This window comes from Columba livia, chromosome 1, assembly GCF_036013475.1.
Source record: "Columba livia isolate bColLiv1 breed racing homer chromosome 1, bColLiv1.pat.W.v2, whole genome shotgun sequence".
In the NCBI taxonomy this organism is placed as follows: Eukaryota; Metazoa; Chordata; class Aves; order Columbiformes; family Columbidae; genus Columba; species Columba livia.
In genome coordinates this window covers 201,473,161-201,499,869 of record NC_088602.1, presented here as the reverse complement: position 1 = coordinate 201,499,869, position 26,709 = coordinate 201,473,161, and the positions used below count along the sequence as shown (strand labels likewise).

Below are 26,709 nucleotides of genomic sequence, written 5' to 3'. Positions count from 1 at the left end.
TATTCTACAGAAGGGGGTATCAGATCCCATTTTTTATTCTGTTATCCCTAATGCTGATACAAATGTTCATGTAAGTGTGAGTCTTTTTACAAAGAAAGGTGGCAAAGTTTATATTCATTCACCTCCTGGACTCTGAGCAGAACACAGCGTGATGTTTTCATGTATGAAATTGTAAAAGACTGCAAGTTAAAAGATCTAGCACCAGGCAACATCTGTCTGTTTGAGCTTTTGGAATTGCACACTTTTTCACATCTAATACTGATAAGGAACTGAAAAAGTCGTTGGATTTTTTAATATGCTGTTTGCCTTCTTTCAGAGGTACATGCTTGAAGCAGCTTTGTCATGGAACCATCACAGTTTCTTTTAACTCTCTTAAAAATTCTAGCAGCGTGTGTCAAACTGTTTCTGTGCAGAAGTAATTACTGACTGCCAGCCCTGGAGTTCCCTTGAGCATTAAGTAGAAAGTGGCACAAAATTACTTGAATTGCTAAATATTGTTTTCACAGGGTTTCTGGCAGTAAAATCTTGATTACTTCCACCCCCAGTATCCACCTCATATTTAGGGTGTTAAATTAATGTTCTTTATATATTATGAGGTATTTTCTTGCTAGTCAGTGTAACGCCCACAGATGATTCCAGAATGCATGAAGACCCCTCCACCCACAGAGCACAGTCTGAAAGAAGCCTCAGGGTCAGTGGTTGTTTCAGCTTCTGTGTCCCCAAGCCCTAGCAAGTCCATAGCAGCTCCTCGACATCCTAGTGAGGAATTTTGCCCTGTGGGTGATGAGTAATGTTGTGATCCAGGCTTCTCTCTTACTCAAGAACAAGTGGAATTATAACCACGCTACTGTGTATAGCTCATGATTTCATGTTACTGAAGGCCTGCTCTCCTACGTAAAGTTACCCTCATACAATGTAAAATGACTATTCCAAATTCTCTACCAGCTCTTGTGCTGGCAGCCACAGCAACATACAGTGCATCAGGGTAAATGCATGACTGGAAAACCAAGGTGTAGATGTTGACTTCCCATTTCCTAATGCCCTGCACAGCATGAGGTAAGACAGGATCAAATATTCACTCAGGATCCCGCTAAGGTTTCATAGCCCAAACTTGGATTGCTCACTGCTGTAGCTGTGCTATATTCTACTTTAATTCCAATTGCAGTAAGCAAGCTTGACTATGTCTCTACAAGCTGCACTCATACTTTTGGGTTTTAGTCCTTATACAGCCTTGGATACCTGCGCAGACATACTTCTGTGTGAGGTACGTGTAGATTTCCCTACAAATATGAAAAGATTCAAATGTGAGTTGTACAGGGAAAAGCCAAAGGTAGAATATGGTACCAATAGGGAGGACCTGAGCCAGAAGAAATCATTGTATTTTTCATTCCTCATACGTCTTTGAAGTAGCATAACTCCTTGAATTCATAGCTCCCTTCCTCACTTCTCACTGTCTGAAGGATTAAAGTACACTGAAACTCTTTTTAAATGTACAGTGCTTTCTGCTTAGCCTTTAGCTTTCCAAATGGTGTCTCCCAGAGCCACTCACATGGGTTTTATTCACTTTTTTAAACATTTGATTTTGATTAACCATTGTCTGCAAACTAATAGAAAGTATTTTTGTTTATTAACCAGACAATGACTATGAACCAGAGGCTGACTTAGAAATCTATTATAGAGCAAAAGGTACTTAAAATAATGGTAAATTAAACAATATATACTCATATACCACCACATCTACCTCACTACAAGATACACATGCCATGTTTGGTTGACTGGCTGGCTGAATTCTTCCTTTTTCTTTGTTTCTTCCCATCCTCTCCTTTTTATGCTCTCCCTTTCTCCAACCCCCTCTCTTTCTCATCAAAAGTACTAAAATGAGGTGTTGAATTATTATATTCAACACTTTGCCTTATGCATAGATATGTTTTGCCTTATGCTTTGCCTTTTTGCCTGTTGTATAGATACAGGAACAGTGTATGTTCAAAACAAACCAAACCAACCAACCAAACAAACAAACCAATGCAAACAGAAACAACTCAATAAAGCTCACATGAGGAGTCAGATCTCTCCAAGACAGCAGCCAGTCACTGGGTGGCAAGATGGGAGTCTCAGTTGAAGTCATCCTTGCAGCAGTATCTTCAGCTGTATCATATAAGACTTCCTGAACTGTTGTGTTGCTGGATTCTTACAAGCCAGCTCACCTGTGGTCCATTGTTTCTGATTATCTTACAGTATGTACAAAACGTCCTCTGCCTTAGCTATGCACAAAAGCCTGTTCTATTTGATCATTTCTACACATGCAGAATCACTTTCTACTGATGATCTAAATCAGGGCCGTCAAACTCATTTTCACCAGGGGCCACATCAACCTCACAGTTGCCTTCACAGGGCTGAATGGAATTTTGGACTGTATAAATGCATACAGCCAGTATACAGTCCTAAAATTCCATTCGGCCGTTTGAAGCCAACCACAAGGCTGATGTGGTCCCTGGTGAAAATGAGTTTGACACACCTGATCTGAATGATCTAGGTGCAGTTTGGTTGATTCAAGAGCAGGACCTGCCTGGGAAGATGCCTGGGACTGACAGTTTCTCCTTTCAGGGAATTAATGAACACATTTTAAGTATACAAATAGTGTATCTTAACTGGTGTGTGCACAGCAGGAGTTACATGGGGAAATCTCCCAAACTGTCCACAATTCCCACCTGGAGAACTCCTGCAACTGTTGATCAGCTGTTTTGCTGGGACGCTGGCCAGTGGTTCAGCCCATCACCTCATCTCACTGGGGAATTCCTGGGCCAACCTGGGCATTAATGACTCAGTGTGCTGGGTCAGCCCTGGTACCCAGCTATACCAGGGCAACCTTGAACTTCATCCTAATATCACCATTATAATTTGAATTCCATTGATCTCACCATATAATTAACATAGTGGATGTTGTTGCTTGATTATGGATACAGAAATTGGCACATCATGAATATCAGTTATTAGAGTAGTTCTGTTTATTTGCTTTCTTGATTAATGAAAACTGGCTGTGAGGTACAGATGCCTTCGATGCCTCTTACATAATCTGGCATAATTCTGCACTCAAAAAATATTTGCTACAAATTTTAGCATTTGAATGAGATGTTTAAGGAATGAGGAACTGGGCCAAAATTGTGATGGCAGGAGAACTGTAATTCTGAATGAAAACTAAATGTGTACTTGCTAGCTGGCCTCTCTCTTGAGGGTTGTTGTTTCTTTAGCAAATTCCATCATCTAGAACTCACAGCTGTTCTTTTCAAGGTATGCAGTGTCCCCTCCTCAGGCAATGATGATAGATGTGAAGGAATTGCCAAGGATTTTCTCTGCAAAGTTTGATTAATAATTTGCATTAAAAAAAAAAAAAAAAGTGTCACGGTTACCCTGAGGTGTCAAAGCAATGACAGTAGTGATCAGTGAATGATAATGTAGCAATATTTGATGCTCCAGAATCTCCCTGTTTGTTTTCAGTGAGAATCACTTATTCCTTTTGGATCCTTTACAATAGTAGCATAAGCACTGGTTTATGCCAGTGTATCTCTTCTGTTTTGTTTTTTTGTTTGGTTTGGTTTGGTTTGGTTTGTCTTTTTTTTTTTTTTAAATTGTTTTCTTTTTTTTTTTTTTAACACTTCATAGTTATATTTGAAAAAGTGAAGAGAGGACATGGCTGTTGAAAGCAATGAAAGCATTGGCAATGCCTTTGGAAATGTCACAGAGATAAAAATTTGCATTTTGTTATTCCTGATCAGTAAGCTGTTTAGACACGCTGGGTGAAAAGCCAGCAAGGAAGACAAATCTCAGTAGGTGCATAGGTACAAAGAGAGCACTCAGTCGAAGGTAATTTTTGCTGCTTTGCCTCACTTAGGCTGAGTCACAAATAATTCTTCCCTTTCCAAAGGTACAATATTCTGTGTTTCAAGGGAGAAAAATGTACCTTTCAGCAGCCAGACTGTCTCCATAGTGAAGCATCCTCTTCAATTCTGAAGAAAAAATAAAAGGCAGAGAAGCAGCTCAGAAAAAGCTGTAAACTTTATTATAAAGAAGGGACTTAGACTGTGGGTGGAAGATTGTATCCTTAATATTCACTTCAGCAGTGATGGCAGTGAAACTGCTAAGGGGATGACAGCGTAGCTGTAACGCTGAAAACACGTCAAGAGATGCCTCATACTCTCTAAAAGGGTTATTAACTCCTGCACACAACTCTACAGGTCTCCAGCATGCCAGCTCATGGGGTATTTATCCTGAGAGAGAACTAGAAGGGTTTTCCTACAGCAAGCCCTCACTACTTTAGAAAGTCTCTAAATAAATAACCCTTTATATTTAGGGTTTTTTTCACCTGCAAGTTCAGCAAATTCAGTTCTTACAGCAAAATACTGAAGTGGAGTCAATATCTAATTACTAATCAAAAACACATTAAACATAATCTGTGTTGAATGTGATATAATAGTCAAAGGGTAGAGAAATGTAATTGTAATCCACCTCTTTTCCTCATACTCTTTTCTTAGAGGATTACTTATCTTGTTTGTTTGGTTTAATGTTGTGAAGAACTGTGATAATACAATACTCTCCTCCAGCACTCATTTGTCACTGGGGAAAGATATAACCCCTAATTAATGACCATCATTCCCTCAAACACTCTCTCCTTATCTGAGATGTGTCACAGAAGGTAAAAACCATAAACAGAAAAGGACAGAGCTGTTACAGCCAGATGACATCAGAGATTTTCCAGTGAAGTCACGCAGCAGCAAGTGAGGACAGAAATGGAAATAAAGGGGTGGAGAAATGTCTGTTAAGGTCTTAATAGCAAGCTTAGAAAAAACTTAATATCATATTCAGGTTTACTAAATCTAAAAAAAAAAAAAAAAAAAAAAAGCAAGCCACAAACACATTTTGGTATTTGATAGAAATATTTTGTAGAGATACAGACCATATATTCCATGTTTATGTGCCTTCACTCTAGCTTAATTTGAAAAGCACTAGTGTGTGTATTTAAAATACTTTCCATGAAGCCTTTTCTGCAGCTCAGTTGTTAATGCATTTTTCAGCATCTGAACATCTGTTGAAAGATGACTGATAAGATCTATGGTTCTACGATCTTAAGACGAGTGGAGGTAATTAAGAGGGCAATGTGTCTACTGGTTATAAAAGTCCAATTTTCTTTCATAGCTCTCAGGCAGAAAAGGCTGCAGAAACAGATCACTGCATAGTGAATGTCAGAGTTAAGTCAGGCCCCCAGGTTCCCATGGAAAGCTGAGAGGAAAGCCAGCATGTAAGAAGGAGATTCACAGAAGCCAAACCAGAATTCTCTCTGTTTTGGAGATAAGTAATGCAGGTCAGGTCTTTTTCGTGAAGAGCTAAAGGATGAGACATTCAGGGATGTGTATCATTGGTGAGAGGACTTTTCAAGGACATTAGTAAAAGTTAATAATGCAGAAATGTCAGTTTAATGTTTTACTTCGCAGGTGAGACATAAATTATCTTAATGACTCTCAGAGGAAAATGAAGACCCTGTGCTCCCTTCTCTGCATGCTGGCTATCAAAAATATGTGTAGGTTTAATAATTACATTAGAATGAGGCAGTTACAAAAGACAATTAGATGTTGAAATAGCTTAAAGAAATCCCCTTTTGGATATGGCAATTTTGCTCCATTGATTATAAAAAGACCATGAGGTGAATAAGTTAGACTACCATTTCTATCTTACAGACATCTTAAATTAGATGAGATAAACACATACGGTGTATGTACAAAAAGTCTATAGAACAATCAAAAAACTTGTAGAGGACTGGTTGTCTGAAGGACCACATCACTCCTCATCAGCAAGAGACAAACACAGGCAATGTTTGAGTTGGATGTACTTTCCAGGGCAGGGTGCTGGAACATTTTGAGAATCTTTGCTTTCCATTCACTGTTCATCTGATCGTAGATTTGTACAGGTCTTTGAAGTGTACTATGTGTACACTCCCAGGCATTTTGGATGCAGGATGATTATGGTTAAAACATTCTGATTCTGCAGGTCACTGATGCAAATAAAATGTTCCTCATGGATTGGCAGGGTACTCTGAGGTGCTGATTGTCTCATAGGATCACTGCACTAAGCTGAGGTGCAGCTTTTGTCAAGTGAAATCTCTGCTTTTCATTATCTCTGTTTCTTTTTTTCACTTTAATGTTGTTTCCAAGCAATATGCACGCAATGCCTGCATGTTTATTTGCTTGTTTACTTCAGTAAAAAGAAGTTGGGGGAAAAGGGTTTTCAGCCAATAATGATTTAAATAAACTAAAGTTTGCCATAAAGTGTTCTTGTTCCTGAAGAAATCTGTTCATCAAGAAAGGGAGTGAAGTTGACATTGGGCAGCCAAGGCTTTTGAAGCCAAAGCTGTCTGAGGATAGGCACCCAAAAATTACATGAAATTCCTACACACACACACACACACACACACACACACTCTCACAAAATCAGCCCACATATTCACTACAATCCACATTTTTCTAAAAGAAGTTTAGGCACAAGTTTAAGATATATCAAAGTGCTGTTTTGTGTGTGAGATTGGAAATTGTCTTTCTGATTTCTCTAAAAAATGTTTGGGGGTTTTTGCATGTTGATGTCTTGGACGGCAGTAGTCATTGGCTTGAGGATATACCATTTTCTGAGAAAAGACAGCTTCTTCTGCAGTGTTTAAAGGAACAAGCTATGCTGTTAAATAAATTGTCTTTATCCCTGTGACAAAAAGAAAACACACTGCATTTTGAGGAGTTAATTTCAACAAACAACAAGCTGACTAGTAAATTACTATGCACTTAATCCATACGCTGTTTTTCTTTCGTATGGTTATTATAATAAATATTAATTTTGTGTGAGAAATCAAATTAATATATCCCAAATAAGATGTGATATATCAAGTCTTACAAAATTTATGCCTGTTATTTAAAAAGGAAAAACAACTAAAAATCGTTTTGTCAGTTCCCTCATGTTAAAACATGGAAGTTATTTTTTTCTATGTCTTTCCTTCCTTTTATTTCTTTTTAATTATTATTTTTTTATTACTAGCCTAAGCTGCGTACAACAGAAATAAGGCAATTGATTACTTAAAGACATGAGTTTAAACCCAACTTAGATGAGAAATGAATGGATACAGTTCCTAACCTCATTCAGTAGTGACTGATGTCATTGGGAAAAGAGCATGTGCAATGACCTGAAGGTCTCAACATGTGTCTTAGCAGACAGTTCAGATTTCCAAACACAAAGATAGCTCATACTCACAGATTGGTTGTGAGAAATGGACTGTCAAATGGCCACACAATACTTCCCAGGGACAGTCTGAAGAGATGCCCTGTGATACCTCTTCTGAGAATAAACCATGAGCTTCTGCCTCTGCTGTTGCCAACTTGGGATCTTTTCCAAGCATTGAGTCAAAAATTAATTTGAAGTTTTAACAACAGAGGAACTACAATTCCTTCAGTTATTTATTGTAATTTAAATGAATATTTTAATGTTTTAAATTAATTCTACAACAAAACCAGACACTGTCTTTGAAAAAAGAAGGAAAGTTCAGCATTTTTTACAAAGACTTAATGGACTTCAGGTATTACTTGTTCTGAAATAATGCTATTTTACAATTTGTAATTCCACAAATTCTTCCCCATTCATGGCAAAAGTCCATGCAGTATGGTTTCAGTTGATTCCTTTGTGCAAGAGAGTCGTTTGGGTGTAATATTCCTCTACGGTTTTCCTTCAGGAGGAATTATGCAACGTGTAGAGGCTTTACGGGGTGGCTGTTAAGTGCAGGCAGTATCATCTTTTCTACAGGTTCCTCAAAATGCTGATCAAGATCCCTCAGTGTTCCCCATGGTGTGTACACTCTCCATGGTGTCTTTCGTCCCAAAGAAAGTTGTAGAGCTGAGTAGCATCTATTTAACTATTCCCAACACATATTTACACAGATATCAGGCAGATTTGTTCTGCTCTAAGAAATTTATTGGAAGTTCATTAATTACATAAATTCACACCTGTCTGCAGTTTGTATGAAATTGTAATAACAGAACATTATGCAAATAAATCTGCAATGCAAGACAAGCATACAAAGTCATAGAAGAGAGAAATTACATGCTAAATCACCAAGCATTTTCTTGGTATTTTCTTAACAAAATATAGATCACTTCAAAAGCTGAAGGTCGTCTTCCAAATCAGCTAAATGAAAGCAAATGATTTGAAGTTTTGGTACAATATGTAAAGATAACTGCTACAATTCTTATTGCATTCACATAGAACTGAACTATTATTTGCTAATAATGGTTGCTAAAACATCACTAATATGCTAGATTCATAAAAAAACAAGTAAGTTGTGATATGCCAGCAGAGCATCCTTTATGTAAATCCTTTTCCTCTGATGACAGGGCTACCTTATACTATGTGGGAAACATCAGTAAAATCTATTCAACTTTTCCCCTCGTTGAGAGGAACATTAATGAAAAGCTTGAGCTAAACCCAATTACTGTAGCATTAAAAATATCACAAAGATTGATTTTTTTAAAGTGAAGCCATAAAAGATTGGCTGACGTTGGCTGAACAGATTAAAGCTTGCCTTTTATAGTATTATATGCTTTTATGGCATCCTCACAAGAATCTTTACATTTCTGTGAAACTAGACTGAAATTATTTTAATGCAGTAAGCTGAGAGTGACTCTAGACTTCAGGTATTTTCTTACATTTACTTTTAACCTGGAATTAGGATGTAAAGATCTGGATGTGCATGTAACTAGATGAGCAAAAAACTGGTTAGATGTTTGGGTTTTGAGGGTGCTGATTAATGGCCCATACTTTTCCTGGAGGCAGACAATGAGTTCCACAGAAGACCCTATTGTGGGACTGTTTAATATCTTTATTAGGGAGATGAAGCAGGTGATGGAGTGCACTCTTGTAACATTTGCAGATGACATCAAATTGGGGGAATACACTTGAGGGCAGAGCTGCCATTCAGAGGGACCAAGACAGAAAACTTGTGAAGCCGAACAAGGGCAAATACAGATCCTGTATCTGGAGACAAAGAACCCTGTGCAATGATACAAGCTGGGAACTTAGTAGCTGGGGAGCAGTTGCGCAGAAGAAGACTTCATAGATAGCCATCTTCACATCATGTGCCTTGACAGTAAAGGTGGCCCACAGCATCCTGGGCTGTGTTACCAGGAACATGCCAGTAGATCAAAGGAAGTGACTGTCCCCTTGTACTCAGCATGTCAGACTGTGTCTAGATACTGTGTTCAGTGTTGCCCACACCTCACCCCCAATACAAGAAAGACATTGACACACAGGAGAAAGCACAGCAGAGGGCCACTGAGGTGATCGAGGACTACAGCACCTTCCCTGAGAGCAACAGTTGAGGGCCAGGTCTTGTTAAGCCTGAAAAGGACACCTAATAGCAGCTGCCCCATACTGATGAAGAGCTTATCAACAAGAGGGAGCCAGGCTGTTCACGGTGATACACAGCAGGAAGATGAGAGTCAGCGGACGTAAGTCAAAACAAGAGAGGTTAATACTAAAGGACATCTTTGTCACCACTGCACCTAGCTAGAACTATTAAAATCTGTAAAACTAAGCTATTTTGTGACTTGCTTAAAATTCCTTCAATTTTGGAATAGTAAAGAGTGTGTATGTGCTTAGATACAGGACTGCTCACTAAATAAAGCTGTATGGGCAAGAACACAGTGACAAAGAAGGGAGAGAAAATTCAGAACAGATGGAGAAGGGTGAAGAACAAGTTTTGACTAATGCAGCACTGAAGACAAGACCAAGACTGGTCTTTGCTAAAAAGTCTTGAGTTGCTCCAGAGTATAAGTTTACAGTGAATAAGATCACTATGTCTGCATTTATCTATATTTTTTGAAAAACAGTGTCGCCATTGACATACCTTAAGATAGCATCAGCACTCTGCATGGGTAGCATGAACCACTGTCTAATAGGCGACAGGACAGAGTCATGTTTCTGTTTCCTCTTAACCCTATGCTCCAGCTTACCAGCCTAATAAAAAGAATTTATGATAGATATAGCCTTTATGCTCCGCAAATATCAGCACCATCTTTACTGAAGAAGTAATGCAAAAGGTAGGAGAGGAGTGTGTTTCTTGCTTCCTTCTCAACGTGACTGTATGTTGGATAAGTCTATGCAACACCCTGGATGAGATTTTTAGCAGATGTAATAATCATCACTGTTTATTGAAGACAGCAAATTTTTCCAAAATTTATTAAACATAAGAACAGTCTTTCTACGTCAGACACAAAGTTCATTTAGCCCTTCATCATAGCTCTGACAGAAAGTGTTTAAGTATATAAGGACAGGGTAAACACAATACAATATTCTCACAGCTTCCTATAGTTTGTGGTTCAGCCACTTTGTGAAGCAGTGATTGCTTCTTTGCATTTAATGGGGAACTACTCCTTTCCTAGAGGCTTTTGTTAGCATATGCATCTATATGTCTTACATATTGTTTAATATCCTATCCTATTATATTTACATTAATTCTGTTTGTACTTCTTAAATACCAAGCTGATATGGATGGGAGAATCCAAAACTAACATTTTAAACAATGAAGTTCAGCTGTCAGTCAGTGGCATGTATTGAGCCATTGGTGTCTATCAATAAACACAAATGAAACTCATTGCCTACAGGTTTTTTATAGATTTAAAGCTACAGTCTGCCATAGATCATGCCATAAATTCTGATGTGACAAATCATCCGAAAGGAAGAGACATGTGTCTTATTTTCAAGTAGATATGATAAGTACTCCAAGATGCTAATTCGTAAAACACTTCATGATCCTTCAGGATGATAACTAGTGTGCAAATCAGCATGAAGCAGATTTGCAGCTGATATAAATTAATGCTGTCCTATTAAAACAACTGGAATAGATCTGAATTTCATCAGCTCAGAATTTGGCTTCATGTATATTTTATGCTTCAATTGCCAGTGGCCAAGAAGTGCAATAACTGAGTAGGCTTAATCATGATTCTAGGAAACAACTTCATTTAAACTAATTTAATTAGAAAGCATCGAAACAATTCTCCTGAGTACAATCTTGAAAATGCACCTATCTAGTCAACCAAGCTCTGATATGGATCATGATGTTAGGTGTTCTAGAGAATTGCATAGGAATAATAATGCAAATAAAAATTTAGCTTGGATTTTATTATGCACATTACTTTTCCTGCAGTTTTTCTAGTGTCTGATCTAACCTGATTTTGTTTGCTTTGACATGTTTCATTTCCATCTGTTCTCCAGACTTTACAGATAGCTTTATCACTACTATGTTTTTTAAATAAATGCCTTGCATTTCTTCATGGAACTTTTCAGTCTGAACTCTCCAAAGAGAAGTCATCGTTGTTTTTTTTTTTTTTTTTTTTTCTGTGGATAACAATTCTGTTTCATACAGACAATGGAACATGGTGTAAAATTCTTCCAGCAGATAAGGGTCTACCAGCAACCTGCATATGTCTGATCTAGATAAGGCTGGAGGAGGAATGGGGAGATAACCTCTAGTAAATTAACACTGAAGGAAGGTATGTTCTGTCTCCATTCACAGCTAAATTGAGTTGGAAGACTTCATATTGTTTGATTTGATTGATATGTTCTCATTTCTATAGCATGGTATTTTGGCACATTGCAAAGTCTTTCATGCCTAACATCTCCTTTTCATTCTTTATCCTCATGCATTTTTCTGATTGCTACAATTGAACCTGGTCCATGAAAGGTCATCCTTAGGCTTATTTGCTATAATTCAGTCTTCTGGTTTTGTATTTTGTTTTTGAAAGTGTTGTTAGAAAGTGATGAAAATCGTATTTGAACATATGTTTTTTTCCTCCCTCAGTAATATGTCTGTACATCAGCTCATGGACCTGAAACACAACACCTAATCTTTATTTTGAGGTTTAAACATATCTTCTATTTTAGAATACTCAGAGACATACATTGTAGCTCTCATCTGCATTTTTCAGTTTAGGCCCATTTCATATTTTCCCATTTTACTTATGTATAGTTTTAAGTTCAGAGCACATAATATCCAAAGGTGGTAAACCAAATAGTTTTACAGAAATAAACAGTGATTTTCAACTGTAATCTTGGAGGGCATGCTCTTATGTGCTTAGAAATCCAAATGAGTAGCAGTATTTAATATATTTCTTAAAAATTCAGTCACCTAAACGTCTATTAAAAATTCATATAGCTCTATTTCTAACTGTGATAAGAGCCAGATTGCTGCTGGCAGTCATACTTAGGGTTTCCAATGCCAATTTGCACAAACTCATGTACGATTACTGAAAATCTGTTGTACATCCTACTTGCTTCTTTACTCTCTTTGTTGTTCTAATTAGACATACAAATGGTTTCATACTTTGAAAAATTAGCTCAGAGGAAATATTTGTTTGAGTTAACACATGAATAGTGTTTGCACAGAGCTTCTGGGTCGCATGTTGAAGTCGTTGCTACTATAAGGAACTTAGCTAATAATCAAACAATATCAATCCCTGCATTTGGTGCTGAAATTCTATTTACTTTTATAAGAGAAAACATCCCAGGAAACTTAATTTTCACCTTTGTGTAAAGGCAGAACCACCAGCACGAGCAAAAGGCTGGTGTGCCTTGAATTAATCAGTTTTTCTCTACTATTTTTTTCTTTTTTTTTTTTTTTAGCATGTAACTTAAGGAAGGGTTTATTGAAATTTGTTTGGAAAGGCAAGTGTAATCATTGCTTAGATGCTGCAATAGTTCCAGGAAATCTAGGCTGTTTATACGCTAATGGCTATAGTGGAGCTGCTCAGCTGAGTAGTAAAAAGATGATAAGTTTTCATTAACTTCCATGTGACCAGAGGAACAGCAACAGATTGGGAGCAATCTGATCTTTATTATCTCTGTAATGCAGAAAAATGACCAAATTGTAATTGCGGAGCTCTGGGTATGGTCAGTCTAGCCCAGCAGAACAAATTATTGTGTATCAGCTGAGTCATGTTTCTAGTCTTTCTGCTGTGGTGTTACTCTGACACAGCAAAATATACCAGAGGATATAATTTCATAGTGGTCTGAGAAACACTGAGCTACACAAGTTCAGAATAAATAAGTCTAATTGGACACAAAGTACCTAATGGTGGAGTTAAGGAAAAGAGCATGATAATTTCTTAAAATAGTTTTGCAGTGATGCTTGACAGGTCACCAGTGACAGAATTTGTTAGTGTCAAGTTGTTGATCTCTACTCAAACATGCATCACTGGAACAATTTGTGATGTCTGGAAGGATACAAAATGACAAATGAAATATCCTTAAAATATCCTTTTGAAAGTCACAAAGTAGGTTAATTGCCAAAAAGAAAAAAAAGCTATTGGCCATTTAATTTTATTAATATTTTTCTCTAAGTATGAATTTCTCTCAAAAGCAACTCTTCATTTATTGGACATTTGAAATCTTCATTAAAGCTTCTAAGTTTGAATTTCCAGCTGTGTAAATCAATGGCTCACAAGCTACCTGTAATGATTTAGTATCCATATTTGTTTATCAAAGTATATAACCAATTCAGTTGCATGATCTATCTTGTTAAATTTTACCATTAGACTCTTTGGGTTTGGGTTGTTGGGGTTTTAGGAGGCTTTATTTTTGCTTAATGTGCTGCATCTTAAGACTTTAGTTAAGATTACATAGGAGAGCAGGATCACAGCTTTGGAAGATCAGTAAAAACAGTTGCAATTAATTACCAGACTTTTAGCTTTGAAGCATCCTAAAAAGGATTGGATCTTAAATGTACAAAATTCCCTTTGACGAGATGTTTTTCCTGAAGATATTTTCCATATTAATCAATACTCAGAGTTCAGAAAGGTGCTCTCTCTCATTCAAAGCACAGTGATTCACTTTCTGATGGTTAACTGCTCCTGTGTCTTCTAAGGGAGAAAACAGTAGTTCATTAACCTGAAAATCTGAAACTGAAAGGTGAATGTCTGGTTACATAAAAATAGTCTGAGAGATGGAAATAAATACTCAAAGATTTCTTAGATAAATATCAAAAAACAAGGGAAAAGGTATCTAAGAAAGCATACGAGTGATGATATTTTAAGCTGTCTGCATTCAAGGTGATAAATTGGGCAATATCATTGCAAAGAAAAGCAGTAAACTCAATGTTTTCAATAGATACAGTATAAACAGGTTTGAAATCCCATATTTACATGAGAAAATACAGCAACTTCCAAGTAATATTTGTCAGACAGAACAGGGAAGTTAAAGCTCATTGGGCAAAAAGTATTTAATTAATTTTGACTACCAGGAATTGAATGTTTTGTAATTTAAGTTAAAATATTTATTCTGGTAACATTTTTGCAACATAATAAGAATGAAATACAATTCATAATCCAGTGCAAACAGATCAAATTAGATTAAATACCACCTATTTTGTCCAGCAACAAGATCGTGTGCAAACACACGCCCCCATGGCCGTCCCTTAGCAAGCATGCTCCTACTAAATACATAATGTCAGTCATACATTTGACTCTAAAATCTGCAAATGTAAAATCACAAGCCTTTTCAAAGCGTCTGGCAATAAAATTCTGTATATGTTAGCATGGAAGATCATTTATTTTATTAGCAGTAATATGGAAAAACAGCTTAGATTTGCAAAATCAGAACCAATGTCAGCCATGATTCTCAAATTTATATAGCATAGGTATCTGTAGAATTCAAGTGTTTTGTACACCCATGTAAATGACAAACCACCTTTCTGCCATTCTGTTACAATTATCAGAGATAGAGATTACTAGCATGGTATATCATGGGAAAATTCTGACTCTGTGGACTCACTTCGCTATGTGTTGAAAAACCTTCAGTCCTACTGATATGTTGAAAAGTCCATATTTTGACTGCGTGGCTTAAGAATAAATTACCGTGTGTTCGTTTGCATGTGTTGTATACTAGGGATTGTTGTTTGTTGGATTTGCTGAATTTAGTAGTCTTCAGTTGTGAGCCTCAGATCCGTAACATATTAGCGAGTCTTTCAATAGTGTTTGATCAGAAGTCCTCTGATAAATGTGTAGAGCAGTCCGCATGAAGTTCCAAGTCCTAAGGTGTCATATTAAGAAGGGTTAATTTGACAGAAGCCAAACCCCCTTGCATTCCAGCTTGTTCTCGGTATATTACTGGGAGGCTGGGGACGGCTGAGCTTAGCTTCTGAGTACTAATTACACCAGATGACCTCAAGTCGACGCTATGAGTCTGATCATGCTCAACAACCACTCCGGCGTTATGTTGCTTTCACATGATTACAGAATCACTAATAGTGCAGGGTTGGGTTGTGGTCATTGACTTTGCTTGCTTTCACAGATTCACAAATAGTATAATATATACTATAAGTGTGAGTGCATCCAATGAGAAATTCTCATACCTAGCTCCACAAATGATGAGGTTTATTAAAGCAACAGGTTGAAGTTCTTTTAGATTGCCAATGATAAAATACACTGTCTGCAAAAATACACTTTAGTTGCAAAAATACACCTTGGTAGCAAATATATATGTGTTCTAAGATTACTGTGTAGCACTACTGATGTGATTACAAATATAAGCTTGAAGTCTAAGTTTCCTGGGGAAACACTTGGTATAACCAAGTGTGCAAATCTTACCCAAAAGCATCCTTTTGGGTGAGAAGATAAACTCAGCCCGTTGACTGATTGCAGAAGTCTGCGATGCAGTCTCCTTGACTTCTCAGTGATGGTGTCTTCCTTAACTTTTCCCTATTGTTAGGGTATTTTGTTCTATTTTCCACATTTAGGTGGAACTAGAAAGACTCTGGTCATTCATACCCTTGTTATTGATTGGTGTAAAAGTCTCTCTCTTCTGTTTTAAAGGTGTAGACTTAAAAGAATTCAGGGAGCATGCTCCAGCGCGAGTGGATGTTGGTATCTTTTGGGATGGAGGTGTGGTTTTGAATTATAATGAGATTATAATGAACAAAGTTCATCTACAGGGCATATTTTGACACATCTGCTAGCTCAGCAACTAGCATTTTGTATGGAATGTAATATTTATCTCTTAGTTGACAACACCTATGTGCATAGTAACACCATCTCCCCAAGACTGATCTGCAACCATCCTCTGAGGTGCCACCAGCCTGCACCACTAGCTGTGTGACTGAACTTCTTGCATGTTCCAGCAATGCATAGTGCTTGATTTATATAGCAGTCTGTTCATCTCAGCACATTAGATGGACCTATGTGCACTAATTTCAATGCTGTAGCTGTAAGAACAATCATCAGATATTTCCTTTTAGTTCCTCACCATTAGGTTTCCTTGGTTGCTCTCAGCTATCTGTTTAATCAGTATATAAGAGGGATACACCATTTTGGTCTATGCTTGCAGTGGTGGAGTGAGCTGTTACCATGTTAAGTAATTCCTGCTAAATCCCTTAAGTTGTAAGTCTACTGTGTCCTTCCTTACCTTTGTATTGTGCTGCATAGGATCCATGCATGTATCTGAACACCAGGCACCTTCTGAAAGAAAAGAAAATGCTTGTTTGGAAAATGTCTAATATGCAATTATGAGGAAAGGTGAGGCACAAAGGGTATAGATGTAGTTAAACTAGAATAGAAAAACCACTGGAAACTTTTTTGGCCAGAAACTCAATATCACTGTCTTGCTTCTAAAACAAACTGAGGGCTGACTTATCGTACATTAATATGATTATAAGTAAAAGCCTCAATCTAAAAAGATAAAGCTTTGCAAAGAGATTGTGTGGTGAACTGCCTATAGTTGATTAGGCTTATCATTTACCAGGTTTGGTTTATTAAATTAAGAAATTGAAAATTAATTATTTAGCCTTTGCAATGAAGGTGGGAAAATCAGCCTTTACATTCCCACATCAAAGTGCAAATCATCTCAGATGAAATCTTCTGTTTCTTCAAAGAAGGAATTTGCTTTTCTTGTATGGGAAGTATTTTTTTAAAAAAGGTAAGGTAGCATGAAAAGATTGCAATGCATAAAGCTAACTTTATGAGATTATTTTTTAAGCTTTTCTTTTCTCTCTCCTTGTTTTATACAAAAGGGACTTTAGTGCTTGGCTTCTCTCCAGCTAAAATAATCATAGTGATCAAAATGTTTTCATCTTTGTAATTTTTAAAAAAGGGAAAAAAATATGTTAGATTTAATGATGCCTTACATAGAGCAGTTGTGGGCTTTTTCAATTGTGATGATTTATACATCATTTGATGTAAAAGATGTCAATTAAAAGCAAATATTTAATTAAAATAATAGCATCTGCCAAATATAGGTTCATGTAAATGTGCCTGCTTTGCAACTGGAGATTAATGATCCCTGTCTGTCTCCATATTTATGTGTTTCTCAAAGGGTAGCTACTATATTTTTCAGTTAAATTGACTGCATAATTTAGGTATATGATAAAGTTATCATTTGAATCTGTGTTTCACGTGGATTTCTAGCACTTTGAGGCAATTTAAATACTGAAAATTATGGTTTGCTTGAAATAGTTTTGCCATGCTAACAGTCCCTTTGTAGCAGACTAAGGCTATCAAAAGAAGGTAGGATTGGTTTCAACACTATTTTAAAGGGAAATAGTTATTTGTATGATGTCATTCATACAATATTTACTCAAAATCTTTTCCTGTGTTGAAATGTTTCTACCCAAAGTTAAGTCTTTGGGAAAGTGCTGGCAGGGACTGCAGCTAACCTTAATTTTCCAACCACAGCCAGAAGTTATTGGTAACATCCTTCAATACCCTCTAATGAGTTGTTCTCTTCCTTTCTTTCTGGTGAATTATTCTTTACTTTACCTCCATTTAAAGTTTTCTCTTTCTTTTGATCACAGGCAATGGACTGGGAATCCGAGTTGTAGGTGGGAAAGAAATTCCAGGAAGCAGTGGGGAAATTGGAGCTTACATTGCCAAGATCTTGCCTGGAGGCAATGCAGAGCTGACGGGGAAGCTGATAGAGGGTAAGATAAATGTGTTATCAAAAAATTGAACCATAAGAGAGTTGGAAGTTGGGTAGAATTATTATAACATACATTTTCTCTTGCAAAAGTGGTGTAATCTTGTGCAAGGAGTGTGGGGCATTTGAGAGCCCTTCTAAACCTCCATGGGTCTTAAAGTTGTGAAAAAGGGGAAAAGGAGTGATAGGAGGTCATTTTATAACTTCTATAGCCAAAGAGAATTGTCATGATGAGCAGCATTATGGCATGTCTTCAGTAATCTATGCCAACATGGTGTCTGTAGTGGGGGTAAGACAATATGACCAGAGTCCAACTATATATCATGGACGTATATCATCAACATATATCATAGACATGCTATTTTGAAGATCTTTAACCTGGCTCGATCATCTAGGCACCTATGTCTGAGATTATTTACATTTTTTAGTTGCAGAGGTAAAAGGGATCACAGATCTAATTCTCTCTCAGTTACATGCACTCTTTTAAACATTCCCTAAATTCAGACTTGACTGAATTTATCTGACCTAACTTTAGGTTTCCAGTGTAAGATAGTCGTCCTGTCTGCCTGAACAGGCAACAGAGAAAAAGAGGCATGTACAGATGGGCAACTGATTTAATCTACCACAGAACTGTTTCAACAGCTAGGAATATCTTCCTCTTTTAATTGACTTTAAGAAGACTGCATTGTACTTCACATCATCTTTTAGACAACTAAAGCTAGGTGAAATGAATTTGACTTAGTTATCTCTAAATTTTCTAGGATTATTACAAAAGTGATAAATCTGTCTAATAAAAAAATATTTCTATCCATAATGACATAAATGGTCCCTTCTCTGTATAATTATTTTCTATTTCTGTTTTCTGTCTGTATACACCTGATACGTGAATTTATCCATAGACAAAAACATGATACATTTGTTTCTAATTAATTCAACCAGTTATTTTTATTTCTTTAATAAAAGCAGATATACGGAAAAAAAAAAAAAAAAAAAAGATAAGCAGAAGGAATAGTTCTCTCAGGCAGAATTCAATTCACATGAGTTAATTGAATATCAAACATGCAACAGAAGTCACAACTAAACCAAGAGTACTTTACAGATAAAAAAGCTGAGTAAATTGATTAAATATATTCACAAAAAATAGTTTAAGTATGTTGTAGGTATTGCAATACAATGTCACCTTCATCCATGTTTTCCCTTCTTTTTATATCCTTGGTGGTTTCTTTGCCAATATTTTAAAGGTATACATTAAAAAGTTGCACATATACTGATGTCAATTTAAAGTTTAAGTGAAGAAATGATCTGTCAATGAAAATATCTTCCTTTTTTCCCCTATGGAGTTGATTCTGCCATTCATATTTAATGGGTAGTGTATCACTTATGAAGTGATAGAACAGTGTTATTTATTGCAAGTGAATGATGAAGGAATTGACTTTATTGTGTTTGAAATGAGTTTGTTTTGGCTCCTGTCACTGTTTAATGCAGGATGACAATAAACTGTGGCAGATGCTTTCTGTTAACCCCCTCTCTTTTTCCCCCACCTCAGCCCTCCCCACCAAGGAAAGCAATAGGAGGGCAAAGAGAGGCAAAGAGAGAGAGGACTTGCAAGTTGGAAAAAGTTTTAAATGTTTTACTAATGTTGCTATTAAAATAGAGAAAATAATACAAAATATACAAAACTAACCTTGAAATTCCTGGCACAGCTCACTGCCAGCTGCTCCGGCAGCTGCAGGACAGGCACCCAGAAGTCCTGGGTTGGACTCTGCAGCAAGCTGGAATTGGATTCAGGGATGCAGGGTCTGTCACTAGGCCTCAGATTCAGGGACGGCAGGCAGGGTCCCCTTTAGATGCCGGTCATAGTCAAAAAGAGAGAGATCCTCGTGATCTCCCACCTTTATATGATGTATGACATGGATTGGATGGAATACTTAGTTGGTCAATTTTAGTAACCTGTTCAGTTCACCCCTCCTTGCAAATATGCCCCTCTCGCTTATGGGATGTGCATTCTTATGAGTGACCTTGCATTCCATTGCTATGTTTGTTTACAAAAATATGTAGCCAACTTCAGAAAAGTGCAGTTACTTAGAAGAATTTAACTGAAAGGAAGATTCACTAAAAGAGAAACTGGTCTTGTTTTTAACAAAACCAGGACAGCTCCCTCCATACAGAAGAGTGCTGTGCTGGATCATGCATGCAATGTTTCAGTACCATGCAGAGAAAGATGAGAACATTATTTAACATTTCCCTGAGACTCAACATTTCAAGAGGCTGAGCAGTTACTACTTGGAATTATCTCCTGTGTTTTAGTTTCTATTGTCAGGAACTTTTCTGGATATTGAGGCTTGAATTAGTTCTTCATTCACCATATAGGTATATTTTAGCAATGATCAAAACCATCTTGGATTTACAATAACTACAAGAGAAGTTCAAACATGGCAGTTTGCTTTTCTGTCCATATCATATATTTTGAAGGTTTATTCATATTTTATAGAAATATTAACAAAATGGTAAAATATTTATTACTTTGTTTCCTTCTCCCATCATATGATCCATCATCTTTCTGGTCTGACCTTTAACATATCCTAGACTTGAATATGTTGGCATAAATCAACTCCATCAAAATCACTATACTTAATCTGTAGAATTTGTCCACACAATGTCCCAGAATGTGTTTTACTATTGATGTGTAAATGTTCTGTCAGAGAGAAAAAATGTTTTATTCAGAATGTGCTATTACTATAGCATACAAGAGAAATTTCCCCTTACTGTAATTTACCTTTTAAATCTTGCCTTTATGTCTAGTTTACTTTTTACGTTGCTTTAGATGGCTATCATAGATCACCAAAGAATATATGGGTACTCCACTGTTAGGTTTGTTTGTTTTACAGGAAATATGGCTGATGCAAATTTAATCTCTGCCCTTCAGAAGAAATTCATTGAGGTCTCCAATCATTCTCATATTGATCTCTGTAAATCTGGGCAAACTGCTGATGCTACCAGTATCACTGATACTTCTATGACTGAAAATAGAGACTACCCTTAACTTCTTTTTCAAGTTATTTGCTGTCTCTCAGATCACATGTGGAAAACTTTATGTCATTATCTATAAATGACAATTACATATTAATAATTTTTATAGTAATCATGAGTCATTTTTTTCTGCCAAAATTCTATATGACTTCAAATTATACACCTAGTCATCAACTAAATGTATACTAATGTCATTACAAGCTAAGCTCATGACTCATTAGCCTTTCTAAGAACATGGTTCACTGTGAGAAGTCCCATCAATTTAAATAATTCCTCTAATTCTAAAAATAGAAAACACTGGGTCAGGTCTAAAAATCCGATCTATAGCATAAGTAACAAGGACAGATTTACTGTGGTTGTAGGATGGCAAAGTCCTACCTGCTGTCTGCATGACTGCATCTATGCCTGCATCTATGAAGAAATGACACACATACAGATAGCATTCCTTTCCTTAGGGAATAGCAGTCCATATTTTAGCCTATTTAAATAGCTTTGGAGGAGTCTTAGTGCTGAAAAGTTTATTTATAGTTCTGACTGGCAAATACCACTCTTCTTGGTTCTCTCACCTTGAATTGCTTTCAGATGTCAAAAATATCTCTGGTTCATCATTCATTGGCACTACGAAAACTGGAGGTGGAAGACTCATTCCACTGAACTCATCAAGTGCAGGGACTGTGTCAATTTGATAGATGTGTCTGTGCTCCCTCTTGTGTTGACAGAAACTGTTCAGTTAGATTCCACCTGGTAAATCTACTGGGTAAATGGCATTTTACACTGCCAGCATTTTTCAGAAACAGAGGAACCTAAGGTAAAGAGCAGAAATAAAATATTGATGTGTTTTACCAACTGTTACAAATTTTCTGGATGCCCTCAGCATTCAAGTTTTCTTATTGGACCACTTCAACAGGTTGAGTGGAGAGCCTGGGAACTGTAGGTGTCTTTGTTCCACGTTTTCAATCAGCCAAGCATACTGTGTTGCAATGCTTAAGCCATCTGACATTCACCAAGATTGAAGAGATTCCCTGACTTTCCAGTCTCCTGGCAATTCTAGGGAACCTGCATGGTCTAAAAGCTAACGTGGACTTAATCAGTGCTGTTCTTAAGGCCTTTGCTGTCACTCCTCTCAACACCAACCATGACACTGATCAGTTTTTGTTAACTTGTCTGAGGCTTTATGTGTGCATGTTTATTTTTAATATGTATGCCCCATTTAAATTATATCTTCCCAAACTTAAGAAAAGAAAAATCTTATACAGTAAAGATGAAAACTCTTCTTAAAAATACTGAAATAGAACCCCTGGTTTCTATTTTATACCAAATATAATAATGTAACATTTCTAGCATAACATGGAAGGATGCCACCTACCTTATGAGTCACAGAGCTTCACTGTAGAATTTTGTATATAAGCAATCCGTGCCAGCAAAGAGGCATGCTATTCAATTCAGTTTGTTAGATTTTGCATTTTATAATTCAATAAAAATATTCATCATACAAGGATATTTTAAGCTTCTTCATCCTGAAGCTAGTCCAATAATGCTACCAGAAAAGCTACCCAATGTGTGAACAGACAATGGAAGGATAATACCATCCTGATAAAGCTGTGAAGTAGGTCAGGGAAGAGAAAATGCTCTGCCATTTGAGAATTCTGTGGTAGTTAATGGTGTCCTGTCCCTCAGTCCAGTCCTTAGGCACTTGTTTTGATCTAAATGAATAAATACTCCCCTTAGGGTGCAAGAAACATTACTCCTCAAAACACTATGAAGGTCCTCTGGGAAGAGCCACCTGCAGCCTGGTGACAGATACAAAGAGTAGACAAAAACACTTCCAATGTCCTCAGCATCAAAGTGAAGATTGATGACGAGTTCTTAAATGTACTTAATATCTTTTAGCCTTAGATTCAATTACAAATGGTCAGTTTTCCAAATTGGTTGATTGCCTTTAATTGTGCTAGAAGTTTCCCAGGCTGCATGACCAGTTTGACATACCTAATAAAGACCCACTCATTCAAAATGCATTTTCCTGTGTTTTGAATGAGTGGGTCTTTATGGCAAATGTCAGAGCTGTCTTTCATCTTTAGAAAACAGTGCAATCTCAGAACTTTAAGACACTGTCTTGAAATAAGACTGAAGTGTTCCCATTCCTCTTATCCCTATTTATTCACTCTTTCTTCTTCTGTAGAAAGTCATACATATTCTTACATATTTAAGTGTCACAATTTCCTTTCCATAGAATCATAGAATGTCCTGAGTTACAAGGGACTCACAAGGATCATCAAGTCCAAATCCTGTCCCTGCATAGACAATCCTAAAATTCACACCATGTGTCTGAGGGCATTGTTCAATTGCTTCTTGTAAGAAGACCTTTAGTGCACATCTCACTCCTTCTCTCTCTAATTAATCTCCTAATATGAGACCCAAGAAATATTAGAAACATTCCTCCCATTGAAACTAAGAGCCTTCCCTTGGACTTTCATGAGATGGCATAGCTTATTATCTCTTGAAGCCATGGACCATGGCTACAGTGCCAAAGACAACACTTCCTCACAGATGTTAAGCCAATATGGGGAGAAACATGTTGTTCATTGTTTGCCACCATACAGCTCACCACACCAGGACTGACATGAGATGAACGGTGTGTACCAAAACATCATGCTGTGACTGGCAAAACAAGGAAGCATCTAGACCAGTGGGAGATATTTTCCACCTAAAACAGAGTGGGATAGGAGAAAGGAGCAAAGACATATTTGGATTACCTCCGTGGGCTTCAGAGATCAGCCAAGCTCCCCACCTTTCCTTCTGTGAAGAAGGAGGCAGACCTAGGATTTCCTGTCAGAAGTCTGCCTTAACAGGGCTGCTCTACAGCTCTAACCCATGCTGTGGACTTTGGCTTCTGACCTATCCCACTTCAAGCATCTCCTAGCCTCAGGCTTCCCCACGGAAGCATGTGCACTGGGAAGTTTCTCTGAATGCAGAAAAAGAAAACCCAGGGTCACTGGGATCCTCATCCCTATAGCTCCAAGTGTCATTACCACAGCTCTTCATTATTCCAGGGCACACAGTCTGCATTGACTGCATGGAGAAAAATATCTTGAGTATTTATACTGTTATACTATTATAATACCTACAACACTTCCTCTGAGGAGAATGTAAATAAGTCTGATGAGCAGACTAATAGAGGAGATGGCCAATTTAGCAGATGATTAGCTGTGCTGTGGTTGTCTAGTATAAGTAACATGAATCTGAGCATAAGCAATGGTGGATAGAGGTTGTTGGAATATTAGCATCACTGTTTATTCTGCAAAGTATTTCCTAGGTTCTGGGCAATAACATCTTTGAGTACAAGCAGCTTTCTTATTCCTCCAGGTAAAAGTGCCAACTAGTCAGCTTCCAGAAGTTGTATCAGCTCAGCCATGCCCCAGGGATGTTCCCTTCATGTGTTTCACACCATAAGTTTTTAATCATGACTTTTCAAGTTTTTAAGTCCTTGTCATCTTAAATCATATTATTTACTGACATTGAAAGCACACAATTTAAGTCCTCTCAGAGGGGCCGTGGGACATGCCACTGGATTATTGACCAGTCCATGAAAGAAGCAGAAAGAAAACATTAAGTACCATTTTTCTGCAGCTTGTTTGAGGCACTTTTGAACAAGTTTGGAAAGCACTGAGTACTGAAGGACAAGACCAGACCCAGTTTCAGAAGGCCTTTTGCAAAGGCAATAGCATGTGTAATGGCCATCCATCTTATCAAAACTATCTCTTATCATATCATAGACAGGTTTTGGATGTTGCTTTGAAAATGGAATGTGGCTGGAATGGTCATGGACACCTAAATATTTGGAAAACCAGAACAGAAGCAGTAAGTCACTGTCCTTCCACTGCTCCTCTTGCCCCTTCCCTCTTCTCCCCGAGTTATAGACAGGCTTGAGTGTAACACTGACTGATCTTCATCATCTATTGGTGGGAAGTGCAACCAGCACCAGATCTTCCTGAGTTCTAGAAGACAGTAGCGAGTGCTGCTTGCTATTTAGTGAGCTAAAATTAGAAACGTTGATAGGGGAATCGCAGTGAAAAGATATTTTCCAGTCCCCATGAAGCTGGGGAAAGTGAAGAGCCAGAATCCATTCTAGAGTCCCTCTGATAATTACACTCCTGGCAGACAGTAGATAACATGATGAAGCTGGAAAATGCTGAAAATAAATTAAAAGGAACACAAGAAGGGAAGGAAAAATTCTCAAAAAACTTTGGATCAGGTCTTAAATTATCAGAAATAGTCAGAAATAGTCTTCCCATCCTGCACTTCCGTTTTGCAGTTTGCTTTAATTTATGAAACATTGGAGAAAATGAAGAATTAACTTTACCCTGTTCTCTGAGCATTAGTCTTAGTGATTTATTGTGCTGCCCATGCTTATTCTGTGGGGTTAAAAGAGAGGAGAGCTTGCTCTCAACATAACCCCTGGGCTACAGGCTCAAGTTTATCTGTCCCAGCAGAAACTCACTTCATCTAAAGAAGTATTGCACAAACTAACAGACAATGCGATAGTGCAGTTGAAAGATTTGCCTTACAGCTCTTTAGAAAGGACTTAATCTAAACAAACCCCAAAATGGCCTCCATCAGCTGTAAGTCTTGCTAGTTGTGCTCCTCTCATCTATGTATTTTGTTCTGCCTTGTACTTCTATCAAATAAGCAATCATTAATGAGTGTGCAGTGTTGTTCTTGCTAAATGTGGCTATGGGCATTCAGCATATAAGAAAATTACTTTTAAAAATTTAGATTTTTTTTTAAAGGAAAGGTTATTCTAAAAATGTAGTAGAAAGAGCACCCCTGCAAGGTCTATCATTTGCATATTACAATTAACCTTTTATCTGTTAGAAAGAAGCAAGCAAGGAAGCTTTCTCACACTGCTTTAGTAATTTCATATGCTATCTCATGGATAGAGGTGTCAATACTTTTCTTACTGTGGTAAGAGGTGAGTTGTACTGAGAGTCCAGTTTGACCATTTGCTGAGATATGAGAAGGAAATCAGAATCACCAGTAGGATCAAGAATTGTTTTACCACCCCTGTGGGTCTTACAGAAGGAAATGGAGGAAGAAATAATTGCAGTATGAATGTTTGACATGGAAATCTGAGATAGCTGGTTATTGTAACACTGTAACTTTATTTACTAAATCTGTTTTGCAGCAGTTGAAAACCACGTAGAAAATGATACATTTAGGTGCTTCACAGTATAGGGCATGTAGTTTATGGAGATTTAGTTTAATCTTATGGTAGCAGAAAAATACAACTGGGATATTGCAAGGAAACTTCATCAGAAAACTTCTTGTATACCTAGAATATCTGTTTTAATGAGATAAAGCAGGTAATATGAGTTTGTAATGTTTCTGCCTAGCACTGTAATCGCTCTATATTTAATTTTCCTGCAATAAAAATCAACACTGTTAACAGCTGTTAGAGGGAACTTTGATCTAGCAAGTAGTTGAGCAACTGTATAGACTGAGAATTCAGGATCTTTTTGATGTAATCTAAAGCTGAAGATAATAGAAAACTTATGGAGCATGTATAAAAGTTTTAAAGCTATGAGGAAGAAGCATTAAATTAATTCACATTAGGACCAATAAAGATCTGGCTTCTTGCATAACACGTTACCAATTTTTCACTCCTGTAGCCCTGTTATGCACCATGTAAGCTAGTATATG

At 37.1% G+C, this 26,709-nt stretch overlaps 1 protein-coding gene across 16 annotated transcripts in view; it reads left to right on the top strand.

The window, feature by feature from the left end:
- The window catches only part of PCLO (piccolo presynaptic cytomatrix protein), a 434,071-nt gene that overhangs the window by 288,737 nt on the left and 118,625 nt on the right, over nucleotides 1-26,709 (top strand). For all 16 annotated transcript variants that reach the window (XM_065049216.1, XM_065049212.1, XM_065049210.1 and 13 more), the window contains one exon: nucleotides 17,861-17,986. In XM_065049216.1, coding sequence (XP_064905288.1) covers nucleotides 17,861-17,986 — 126 coding nt within the window. The remainder of the gene's footprint in view (nucleotides 1-17,860; nucleotides 17,987-26,709) is intronic.